A 13945-nucleotide genomic window follows, 5' to 3' on the forward strand; every position below is an offset into this window, starting at 1 on the left:
TTCTGCAAGTTTGGAAAACTTCTATATAAATGAACTATGTAAATCATATGGTTTTCTAATAAAGAAAAACATTCTCTACTGATACAATTCTATCTCGTCTTCTCTATCTCTCTTCTTAAAACATATTTAAGCTATCTCAATATGGTATCAGAGCAATATATTAATGAGTTACACCTCCTGCACTACTTCGTGCAGAATTCGAAATGAAGGACTTGGGTCTTCTGCACTACTTCCTGGGTTTGCAGATCAGTTACACCTCAGAGGGATTGTTTGTGTCTCAAGCAAAGTATATTAATGAGTTAGTTGATAAAGTTGACCTCCAGGACTCTAAACCGTGTGCTACACGATGTCTCCCATATCACAGACTTCTCAAGGATGATGGGAAGCCATATCACAGTCCGGATCAATATAGAAGTGTTATTGGAGCTCTGCAGTATCTTACTTTCACCAGACCTGACATAGCATTTTCTGTCAATCAAGCTTGTCAGTTTATGCACAATCCTATGATTTCTCATGTTATTGCAGTTAAGCGAATCCTCCGTTATCTCAAAGGGACATCAACTTATGGCATTCATTTTAAACCCGGACCATTGCATCTGCAATCTTATAGTGATGCAGATTGGGCAGGTGATCCAAATGATCGCAAATCCACTTCAGGCTTTGTTGTATTTCTTGGTTCCAACCCCATCTCATGGGCATCAAAGAAGCAACACACGGTATCCCGATCATCCACAGAAGCTGAGTATAGAGCTTTGGCAATCATAGCTGCAGAACTTGCCTGGATTCGACAATTATTCTGTGATATGCATATACCTTTACATTCCTCTCCGATGATATATTGTGACAATGTCTCAGCTATTGCCCTCTCTACCAATCCTGTGTTTCATGCCAAATCCAAACACATTGAGATCGACTACCATTTTGTCCGTGAGAGAGTCACTCGGGGTGATCTTCAAGTTCAACATGTGTCTTCGACAGACCAATCCGCGGATATTCTAACAAAGGGATTGTTTGCACCATTATTTCAACACCATTGCAACAATCTGATGCTTAGTGTTCTCGAGCATCAGCTTAAGGGGGGATGTAAGAAGAATAAAAGTGATCCATGTGAGGAAGTTATTGATGGTCAAAACAAAGCCACTTGTCAAAAGATTAAATAGGTGGTTATACATATAATTGGTTAGTTAGAATCTTGTTAGAGTGAATTAGTTGGTATAAGGAGGTAGTTAAAGAAGAGTACTTGTTCTGCAAGTTTGGAAAACTTCTATATAAATGAACTATGTAAATCATATGGTTTTCTAATAAAGAAAAACATTATCTACTGATACAATTCTATCTCGTCTTCTCTATCTCTCTTCTTAAAACATATTTCAGCTATCTCAATACAAATCCGAACTCATACACACTGGGACTCGTAGAGTTTACTTTGTTTAGTATTACACAAACTAGTTTTGTTTAGTTACACACATCATTTTGTTACAAATTATATTGTTCATAAGAATTTAGCGACAATAGAGAGAAACAAAACCCCAGCTAGAGAGAAAAGAGAGAATCCTACACCCTAGCCGCCGACTCATGGCTTTGGTTTTAGGGTCACCCATGAACCACACATATTACCCCTTTCTTCTTCTTCTTCTTTTTTTTTTTTTTTTTTTTTTTTTTAAAGAAAATACTAGAGAAATTATTTTTTTAGTCCAACTATCAATCACAACATCATACGATTTTCAAAATATGATCTAAGAAAATAATCTCTTTAGCATCACTCTTTTTGCTAACTTAAAATCAAATTACAAAAAGATCATCTGCGATGTTTTGTTGACTAAATCAAGATTACTTTTTTTTGTTGGTCATGTATGATTCCCTATCTGAGCTTTGAGTTTGGATTTGCCTCGAAAATTATGTTGTGATTGATAAGTTGAGAAGATTTACTCATTATTTGGTGTCATTTTTGCGCTTCGACGTAATGTCTTCTTCAATTGGTTTGAAAAACCAATTATATTTTTGTTTATATATTTTATTGCTTACGTAAGAAAATAAAAAATAAATTTTGTTATCCGCGATGACATGACGTGTTTCAGTTATGAGAAAATTTCAAAATGGAAATGTCTTATGAGGTTTCAATCTCGAATGTCTCTTTCAAAGAAAAAAGTGTAGATTAACCAATGTAATTAATAACTTCGTCAATGACTCAAGCTCAGGAAGTGGGTAGGAAAAAGTCTAACGTACTGAACTAGAAAATAGAGGCCAGGAATACTTTGAATCTTTCCCAAGGACGCTACAGCGACCACTTGGGGAGGAAAATTTGTCGTCGGATAAGTTTTTCTGTGACTAATTATTCTTTATTTTTTTCTAACAAACGATATTATATATCTATACTAATTAAAGAGGTGAGAGATTAGGCTAATGCATGTTCCATTTATTAACGCTATTGAATTACAATAATCTTAAAGAAGAAGAAACTAAAGGAATCGAAGAAGAAGAGAGAGAGCTTTCAATCATATATTCTGAGTAAAAGGAAATATTACATCATGAGTCTCTAAGTCTCTAAGACTATACTTATATAGAGACTATGTTGCACAGTTTTACATTTTTACCCTTTACACTTAACTCCAACTACCTGTAACTATTTTGAAGATAAGTCCCACCTGATTCCAACTAATTCAGTTTATTTTGGTTAATACTCCAACCTCAAACAAAACTGCGAATTCCTAAGTTTTGTTTGCATCTACAACGAAGAACTAGTAGGACTGTCATGGTCCGCATCTGCTGCACTTGACACTTCTCGAGCTTGGAAAGATTGTTGACCAACATCAGGTACTCCAATATGTAAACTATGACAATGTTGAATGAACACTGGACTATGTAAACCTTTTGTGAATATATCTGCTACCTGTTCATGTGTTGATATGTATTGAACACGAAGATCCCCTTTTTGAACTTTTTCCCTTACAAAATGATAATTTGTGTCCAGATGTTTAATCTTCGAGTGAAACACTGGATTGGAACACAATGCCAGAGCTGAAAGGTTATCACAATGCAAGGTAGGAGGTTGTGTAAGAACTTGATGAACATCCTTAAGTAGAGACCTAATCCAAAGGACATCTGTAGCACAATGGGCCAAAGCTTTATACTCGGCTTCTGTAGAACTTCGAGAGACAGTAGCCTGTTTCTTTGACTGCCACAATATCGGATTGGAACCCAAATAAACAACATAACCAGTAATGGACCTCCTCGTGTTAATATCTGCTGCCCAATCCGAATCAGAATAAGCATTGATTTGAAAATCAGAAGACTGAGTGTATGTCAACCCATAGTTGGATGTACCCTGAAGATACCTCATAATCCTTTTCACTAGATACATATGGGACTCTGAAGGATTGGTCATATATTGACACACTACATTCACTAAGTGTGCAATATCTGGCCTGGTAAAAGTTAGGTATTATAAGGCCCCAACCAAGCTTCTATAGAGAGTAGGGTCAGACAATGGTGTGCCTTCAATGTAAGTAGCTGTGAGTGAGGTTTGAAAGTTGTGGAGGTTGGTTTACACTGCTCCATTCCAGCCTTTTTCAACAACTCCTTTATGTATTTGGATTGATTCACAAACAAGGACCCATCTGCATGATATTGAATCTGGAGGCCCAAGAAATATGTCAACTTTCCTATATCTTTTAAATCAAACACAGCTGCAAGATGATTAATGATAGACTGAATTTTCTCACTATTAGATCCAGTTACAATGATGTTATCAACATATAAGAGGAGTAAAATAACATCACTCTCATCCACCTTCACAAGTAAGCTTGTATCAGACCTGGAGGTTTTAAAACCAGGTGCAGGCAGACAACTTGTAAATTTTGAATTCTAAGCTCTTGGAGCTTGTTTCAACCCATATAGTGATTTGATTAATCTGCACACATGACTTGGGTACTGTGGATCCACAAAACCTTGGGGTTGGTTCATATATACTTCTTCTTCAAGTTCCCCATGCAAAAACGCATTTTTAATATCTAATTGTCTTAAAGTCCAGCTGTATTGGGCTGCCAATACTAGAATAAGCCTCACAGTTGCATGTCTAAGCACAGGACTAAAAGTTTCGGAATAATCCAACCCTTGCTCTTGACTAAACCCTTGTGCTACCAATCGGGCTTTGTACCTTGACACTGTCCTATCAGGATTTCTTTTCACTTTATAAACCCATTTACTGCCAATCACAGCTCTATCACTTGGAGGAGGAACTAATTTCCATGTACCTTGTGACTTTAAAGCATCATACTCTTCCTGCATAGCATTTTGCCATTGAGACATAGTTGATGCAGCTCTAAAGTTCTTTGGTTCCTCTTCCTCATGTATGTTAGCCAGAAAAGAAAAACCACATGGTATATGACCATTGACATCTTCAATATCATCAGCTTTAAACTGAATAAATGTTAACTCGGGTAATGCAGCTAGACATGATGTGTAATCTCGTCTCATAATAGCACCTATCTTAAGTCTAGTTTAAATAGTATGATTGTGTGACTGAGATTGAGTTTGTGCACTTGGAGGAAGAATTACCTGAAACTGAGATGGATCGAGGACAGGAAACAAGGGAATTGTATGTTGAGAAGAGGAAAGAGTATCTGTGGATGCTTGAGTTTCAAATCCCTGTGTTCCAGTGCTTGATTGTTCTGAAGAACTGTTAATGTGTGAAGTAGAAACTGAACCTTCTTGATGCATTGTATTCACATGAGCTAAAAATCTGTGTTGTACAGGAATTGGTACTACCACAGTGCTACATTGAAGTGGACTCGAAGAGACTCTCTGTCCTTGAACTTTAGGTTTTAATAATGCATAGGGAAACACATTCTCATCAAAGATAACATGTCTTGAAACAATACATTTCTGGCTTTGTACATTATAACAGACTACACCCTTATATCCCCTAGAATAACCCAAAAACACACATTAATCAGACCTAGGTAGTAACTTATGTGCAGAATATGGTCTTAACCAATGATATACTGTTGATCCAAATACTTTTAAATTTTGCAGCTCAGGATCTTTACCATACAATTTCTTATAAGGGGACACCATGGACAACACTTTGCAAGGCATTCGATTGATCAAAAACATAGCATGTGCACTTGCATAACACCAAAAATCAAGTGGTAATACAGCTTGAACAAGAAGAGTAATGGCAGTTTCCACTATATGCCTATGTTTTCTTTCAACTGCTCAATTTTGTTGTGGAGTGTATGGACAAGAAATCATTTGTTCAACACCCTTTGCAGCAAGAAAAGCTTTAAAGGAATGACTTGTGTACTCACCCCCACCATCAGATTGTATACATTTAATAACAACACCAAACTGTGTAGAAATCCAGTTGTAAAAACTCATAAAAATTGCATACACATCTAATTTATTATACATTGGAAAAATCCAAACATACTTTGTATATTGATCAACAAAAGTAACATAGTATCTATACCCCTTTATTGTTTTGACTGGAGAAGGGCCCCATACATTTGAATGCACCTTTTCAAATGGTGAGAAGTATCTATCACTGCTAATGGTATATTTGATTATTTCATATCTAACTCTAGTGGTATATTTGATTATTTCAACATGATGGACATGATTTCATTGGATGGATGACCAAACCATTGATGCCATAGAGTTGATTTCATCAACTGTCCAAGAAAACCATAAGGCTGCTGAATCACAGACTGAACTCTTCTTGACTGTTTGATAACAGGGATTTGAAACAGCTGTCTTGCTTTACTCTTTCCTCTGTACAGTATGTCCCTTGTCTTCTTGTCCTGCACAAAAAACTCATTCTCATCACAAACAAACCAACTATTATTGTCAACACACAATTGTTGTACAAATAGCAGGCTTCGAGCAATTTTTGGAACATGTAAAACATTATTAAGAACTAGGCTATGAGAGTTAGTTTTAATAGTAGTTGCACCAGTATTTTCAATAGATAAACCTGTCCCATTGCCAACTAAAATTGTTTCAGAACCTTGGAAAGGTGTAACTTGATTCAATGTGTTGATATTAGCAGTGATATGGTGAGATGCACCAGTATCAACAATCCAAGCATCCTGAGGAATTTGCTAGTCTGCCTGAGGAATTTGTTGTTCTGCTTGCTGGACTGTCATAGCTGTGAACTGTGCAGGTGGTTGTTGACCTTGGAACACATAATTTCCTATGTGATAGCAATCAAGAGCAGAATGACCACGTCTCCTACAAATCTAACACTCCATTTGAAAACCAGTACTTAGTGCAATAGCATTCCGGTGAAAACAATTAACAGCTGTATGTCCTCTCTTGTTGCAGATTTGACACTCAATCACATTTGGATACCTGTTTGCTGTATTCCCACTCCACACATTTGTACCAAATTGTCTTGTATTGCCAAATGAAAAACCAGAAAAAGAGCATGTATTGGAACCTTTGCCTTTAAAACCAACATTTGACTTGAAACTGTTATTACCCTTATAATTTGGCTTCGGTGTAAATAGAGGTCTTGAGCCAGAATTTGAAGAGTTACCCATATAGCCAACACCATAAGGAATTTGTGGATAAACAGTACCTGGAACTTGTTGAGGCATAGGAGGTTATGGGTATGGTTATTGTAGCATAGGAAATTGTTGAGGCATAGGAGGCTGTGGTAAACCAAATGATGACGAAAGGTGTTGATACATAGGAGGTTGAGGGTATGGGTGTGTATGGTTGAGAATAAGGCTCAAACGAATAGGGATATGGATTAGGAGTCAGGACACCCCCAGTTGTTCCAGGCAAGTGACTATGTCCTGCAGGATTAGACCCCGAAGCAGAAGACTCTCCCGGGGTCATTTGAGAACCTTGAACATATAATGCAGAGAGACCACTAGATTCACCTTCAATTTCTTTTTCAGCCCTCAGCAACAAAGCTCGAAATTCTTTAAGAGAAATAAATGATTCTCTGGCTAATATCACTGTTCGAATTATAGCATACCCTTTTGGTAAACCAGCAAGACCAGCAATTATGACATCATTATCAGAAATCAATTCTCCAGGATCAGTTAATTGTTCCCTTATATTCTTCAATCTTAGCAGATATTTATCAATTGAATCTCTTCATTTCTGAATTGTATGCAATTTTGTCTTCAAATGACTAACTCTAGACTTAGACACGGAAGCAAACCGATCCACAAGATTTGACCAAGCCTCGTACGCAGTTACACATCCAAGAACATATTCAGTAGCCTCATCAGACAAATTAGCTAGTAAAAGACTTAAAAGTGCCATATATGTGGACTCCCATTCAATATATGCATCATTAAGATCAGAAGAAACTCATCCTTCAGGACGAACTACAAATTTCGACGGACAAGCAGTAGTGCCCTCAAAATGCCCTAATAATTTATGACCCTTCAACACAGACTTAAACTGAAATGCCCATTTCACAAAATTATCATCCTTCAACTTTATAGTGATCATTCCCAACAAATTTTCAACTTTGACAGTAGAACTAGCCATGACTCCTTGACGTAAAACACACACTTTCAAGAATCAAACAAACACCCAATCTTTGCTATCCAGAAAAAAAATCAAGAGAGAATGAAACTCCCTTTGCAATCAAGAAAGATTGAAACTTTCTTGAAGAAATCTAGAAATATAAGCGAAATCAAACACACAACATACACCAAATTCTGAGATCGAAACCTTTTAATCAGGACTGAAACCCAATTAATCTTCTAATCAGGACTGAAACCCAATTACCCAACAAAATCAATTGTAACTGAATTGGAGCCAGAATGCACACCCCAAGAACCGCGATGAACTCATCTCGGATTATTTGATCATGTGTAGCAGTGGAAGAACTAAGATCGACAACGGCAGTGAGCCAATGCCGGCGATGATACCATATTAATGCTATTGAATTACAAAAATCTTAAAGAAGAAGAAACTAAAGGAATCGAAGAAGAAGAAAGAGAGCTTTCAATCATATATTCTGAGTAAAAGGAAATATTACATCATGAGTCTCTAAGTCTCTAAGACTATACTTATATAGAGACTATGTTGCACAGTTTTACATTTTTACCCTTTACACTTAACTCCAACTACCTCTAACTGTTTTGAAGATAAGTCCCACCTAATTGCAACTAATTCAGTTTATTTTAGTTAATACCATTCAGTTGCAAATAACTTCGCGACTCACTATTTTCTGTCTCCTCCATGTTCATTTTATCCTGCTAATTTCACATGCATGCCAGCCCTGAGAATTTGGGGGCCCTAGGCGAGCCTTCGAAATGGGGCCCTAAAATTCTCTGATCTCCGGTTTTTTGTACATTGATTTGTATAAAAAAGAATTCGTTAAATACATAAAAAGTTCTATTTTCACATGAAATATCCAAAGAATTTGTTAAAAATTAATATCAAAAGAAGATAAATATACAAACATTATTTAAACATTACATGATTCACACAAATGTACTAAATGTTTGCAGTCAAGAGTTTAAGATTGAGAGTGAAGAACAATAAAACTTGATAATCAAGAGAGTAAATAACAATAAAACTTGATTGACGAGTATAATAAATTTAACGCCAATTGTTTCTCTTGTGTTTTTTTTTTCTTCTAAAATCAACATCACACTAACGAATTGAATATTAAAATAATCCATTGAATAAAAAGTTATTGAAAAGAAAAATATATAATTCAAAGTTTTGATTACTTCAAAATACAATCTTTAAGATCATATGAAATCTAGTGACTGAAATGTAGCTTCATGTTTCAAACTCAACACCTAAAGAAAAATGAAGCCAACATTTCCACTGCACAAACAAATGAATTATAATATTTCTTACTTTTTTTTTTTTGTATTTATGTGTTAATTACAACATTTCCAATAATACTTTGAATCTTTCCCAAGGACGCTACAACGACCACTTGGGGAGGAAAATTAGTCGTCGGATAAGTTTTTCTGTGACTAATTTTTCGTTATTTTTTCCAACAAACGATATTATGTATCTATTCTAACTAAAAAGGTGAAAGATTAGGCTAATGCATGTTCCATTCAGTTGCAAATAACTTCGCCACTCACTATTTTCTGTCTCCTCCACGTCCATTTTATCCTTCCAATTTCATGTGCATCATGATGATTCCATAGCTTATACGGCATTAATGGTGCTGCTTAGATGTATATACTAAAATTTAGTTGTTGTGGAATCACAAAAGAAAAGGAAAGTTTGGGCTATTTCTGATGTACCAGAAGTTTGGAGTCGAACTATTATATTTGACTCAATTCCTCTCCAATTTATCAAAAATATTAGGGTTATGTTATATTTGGAAAATTGAGAAATTTTGAGAAATCTGTTCGGGTTATATTTTATATGAGATAGGATCAAAGAACAAATATTTTGACAAATGCGTTTACACTTTTTAAGTCTTTGGATTCATAATATCTAACGGTTCTCATTTATTCATTAAATGACATGGATGCTCACGTGAGTTTTAAATAATATTAAAGATGAAAAAATAAAACTGCAAAAGCATAAAATTTGGAAGAAAATTAAAAATAAAATAAAAATGAAGAAACCCTGTAAACATGCAAACAAGGAAGGAGGTAGAACTCCATTGATTCAAAGTACTTATTCGTCAGTCTTAATTAGTTCTCCTCACTTTTCGGATAAAATTTTTTATCTTGATTTTAATTTTTGTGAGAATGTAAAGGTAAAAGAGTCCCACATTGGTGAAAAAAGAAATCTTAGGCCATCTCCAACTGAAGCAGGGCCTAGGGCTCATTTTAGCACTCTGGCCCTCCAAAAAATTAATATTTTAATGAACAGTGCATGCCATATTTCTTACCATCTCCAACCGATGGCCATAGGGCTCTTTTTAGCCTTGTCACAAAAAACCGTCTCCAACCGAGGGCCAAATGGCCAAACATAATTTATTATTTAAATTTAAAAACTACAACAACTTAAATTTAAAAACAACAAACAACTTATATTTAAAAACTACAACTTAAATTTAAAGTCCATAATCAACATCATCTTCATCATCCGTCATTGTAGGAGTATAGTCGGAGGTAAACAATTGCCGCCAGGTCATAATTTCCCACTTTTTCCTATCAAAATAGGCCTTACTCATTGGAGTGTAATCCGAAGTGTCCCTTTGCATATTCCTATCATCCATCTCTTCTTGTATTTGTTTGGCCCGTTCTTCATGCCTACGGTTTCTTTCTTCTGCGGCAAAGGCATTTTGCTCTGCCATTAATCGCAATGAGGCCGCCACTTCCAGTTGAAAGGCATAATCCTCCTTTGCCTTGCCTTTTTCCTTCAACCCTTGGGCATGGTTTCGTCTCATAGCCCTAGGTATGGAACCTTCACCCGAAGACGGATTTTCTACCCTTATTTCTTGAATGGTAGGAGATCCATCTTCATCCACATCTACAGCTGAGGATGCAAATCCAAACACCGGCATAGAACCTACTCTATGTTGAGGTGGATCTTCAAATAATACCCACCCTTTACAAATTTCCCAACAACTGTGAAACTGAAAGGGTTTCGAGCTGCCCTCCATATACAATTCCTCCGCTTGGCGTACTTAGAAAATATAATTACAAAAATTAAAGGAAATTAATTTATGAAATTAAATGTAATATAATTAAATATAATTACAAAAAGTAAGGGAATTAATTTATGAAATTAAATGTAATATAATTAAATATTAAAAATAAATTGTGAAAACACTTACTTCATCGTAGTAGTTGGCGCCGCTTTCATGTCTACTTGCCGCTGCTAACAGTGCTTGATGCCATTTATTCAAACTTGGTTAGAGATGTTTCTTCCATCTTGAAGAACAACTCTCGTAGTTTCGGGTATTCGGTGGAGTGATGATTTCGTAGAACTCATAGTATTTTTTGAACACACGAGTCCAAACACCTTCCCTTGTTTAAGAACTCCCCCTCACACTATCTTCCGAGACCCATCTATAAACCTTGCAAAGAGTTTCATCTTCTTTTCGGGCCAAGCCCTACCTTTCATTACAGATGAGGCCATTTGAAAATTATTGAAAAAATTGAAGGAAAGATTATTGGAAGAGGAAAATATGAGAATTGAAATGGTGTAGGAATGGTGAAAATTATGTGAGAAATGGTGTAGGAAGGCTTAGGTATTTATAGGAAAAAATGAGAATTTTAAAAAAAATTTGGCCAAAAAAAAAAAAAAAAAAATCAAATCCAATAATAACTGACGTCAACTAGCCGTTGATAGCTAACGTCAGTTAGCCGTTAGGATTCAAAATGTGGCCAGGCCCAAGGCCGGCTGGCTGGTTGCTTTGGGCTGGCCGATTGGCCTTTTGGCCCTTTTTTGTCCAGTGGGGCCCACAAGCCCTTTGGCCTGGCCCTCGGTTGAAGATGGTTTTCGGGCTATTTTCGGCCTTCTGGCCCTCTGGACCATTTCGATTGGAGATAGTCTTACAAAGGCTTATAAGAGGTTGGGCTACCCCCCATATTGCTAATTGGTTTTATGGTGAACCCCCAACTTTCATCTTGGTATCAAAGCAGTTGATCCATATGTGAAACCCAACGTCCATACGTGCTCCATGTCACCCAATTCATGTTGTCCATGTGTCTGGCTTGAAAATTCATCAAATGTGAGGAGACGTGTGAACTTACAAGAGGTTGGACTACTCTTTGTTTTGAGATTGGACTACTCTCCGTATTGTCAATTAGTTTTATGGTACATGAAATCCCAACTTCTTCATTTTCAGCAAGCAGCAACATTGTTATCTAATACAAGTGCTAGACGTGATAAATCTTCAAAAAACAATATAATGTCAACAAAACTTCATTCTAATCCTTGGCAAATATAACTTTTAAACTAAAACCATGAGTAAGGTCAAAATATAATTTTAGTCCCTTGATACATTAATAACCTCATTTATTAATTACATTTGCATTTTTTAATTATTTCTCTTTTTCTTCCTAATTTTAATGTATTAATTTTATTTCATTATAATTTTCATTGTCATTTCATTTATCGTAATATATTTTTTTGTAAACATTTAGATAAACTAATTTTTGTTATACAATATATTTTGATGTACTTTATCTTCTTCATTTAGGTACATTAAATTCATTATAATACATTTCGGTGTATACATTTAGGTACATACATCTCGATACAAACGTTTAGGTACATTAATTCAATATAATACATTTGGGTACATACATTTTGGTACTAACATTTCGGTGCATACATTTCAATAAACACATTTAGGTACATTAATTTAATATAATACATTTCGGTGCATATATTTCAGTACATACATTTCAGTACTAACATTTAAATACATTAGTTCAATACAATCCATTTTTGATTCATACGTTTAGTACATTAATTGAGTCTTTCAAGTTTGAAGAATGTGAAATAAAATTAATAAATAAATAAATAAAAACTTTTTTTGGTCAAAAAATAAATTAAAATTTGTATATTAATAAATTTAAATATTTAATGTGACACATTAAATAAAATGCACATTAATTATTTTGAATTAAGGACACATCAAGAGACTATAATCAATATGTAATCTAACACCAGGTTTATTTTAAATTTCAATCTTCTTGAAGGATTAAAGTTAAAAAACCCCAACAATTTATGGGTAGACCGTTGTTGCTTACAGAGTTTTCCTCCCCTTTTTTATTTTTTATTTTTGTCTAGTTTTGAATTCTTTTTTCAGTTTTATTTTTTTATTTTTAATATTAGTTAACATATCCATATAACCATCTATGTCATTTAATAAATACATGAAGATCTTGAATGTTAAGTAATCTAAAAGCTTAAAAGGGTGAAAATATTTATCCCTTGATCCTATCTTATTATATATAAAGATAACTTTTGTGCTTATATATATGCAAACTTATACTTGATTCAATTCCTATCCATTGAAACCGCACCAAGTCAACCGGCCATATGATTAATCGGTTTAGTTCAGCCAGTTTAAGCCTTTTCCAATACATCCAATAAAAAGTAAATCATTTCAATAGTTTTTATATTTCAAAAGATCTACACTACTCCAAAATTTCAATTCTAAAGCCCAATTCGAGCCAAGCGAAATGCTAAAAAATCGTGAAGCACGTGTGCTAATCTGAAAAACGAAAACTAGGCAACCGAAGGAAGTCTGAATGCAAAGAAGTAAGAACTGCCAACAGACGGGAGTCATGCCAGACCAAGTTAACTAGCTAGGACTAAGTTTCAATTAAATAAAGAAGTTTGGATATAGGCGCCTCGTTTTTCAATTTCGTTAATTAGACATCTATTTTTATTGATTAAATATTTTTTTCTACAATTTTATTAGAGATACAATTGATTATCTATAATATTGGTACATTTGATTTTATGGGGCATTTGAATTTCTGGTACATTTTGTTTTTTTAGTACACTTAGAATTTATGTACTAAAAGTTCATACATTTATTTTCAAATGCACCATAAGTTTTAAATACATCTTTTTATATAACAATATGTAAAAATTCTCACCTAATTGAAGTTTTCTTATGACAGTATTAATGACTTTTTTTTAATGAAGAAGGAGACTAATTAAATAGAATAACAGAAATAAGAAGTTACTCTTTTTTTAATGATATTCATGAATTAGTTGAGTTAATATTTTTAATAAAGCCACTAATTTAAAATTACTAAATTGTAAGAAATTAGTGGTTAGCTAACTTAAGTGGATATATATTAAATAATAGAAAATTGTTGCAAGTGGCTCTCTACCACAATGGTGGAAATGAGTGTTACCCTTGCACCACGGTATGGGTTCAAACCCCGTTGGGATGCTGAGTTTGTAGTTGACCAAAGCATCTTAATCAAATTTTGTAAGGAACAAATGTTTAGTCTAAACAAGTTGGAAAAATTGTAGGGCATTAAAACTCATTCTGGCGAAGGATTTATTAATTACAATCTCA

General features: G+C 34.6%; 1 protein-coding gene across 1 annotated transcript; it reads left to right on the plus strand.

Moving 5' to 3' along the window:
• Nucleotides 1-203: 203 nt before the first annotated feature.
• LOC137724676 (uncharacterized mitochondrial protein AtMg00810-like) lies at nt 204-1160 on the plus strand. Its single transcript, XM_068463411.1, has one exon. The coding sequence runs from the start codon at nt 204-206 to the stop codon at nt 1158-1160; it is 957 nt and encodes a 318-aa protein (XP_068319512.1).
• Nucleotides 1161-13945: the final 12785 nt, after the last annotated feature.

The sequence above is a fragment of the Pyrus communis genome, chromosome 2, assembly GCF_963583255.1.
Source record: "Pyrus communis chromosome 2, drPyrComm1.1, whole genome shotgun sequence".
In the NCBI taxonomy this organism is placed as follows: domain Eukaryota; kingdom Viridiplantae; phylum Streptophyta; class Magnoliopsida; order Rosales; family Rosaceae; genus Pyrus; species Pyrus communis.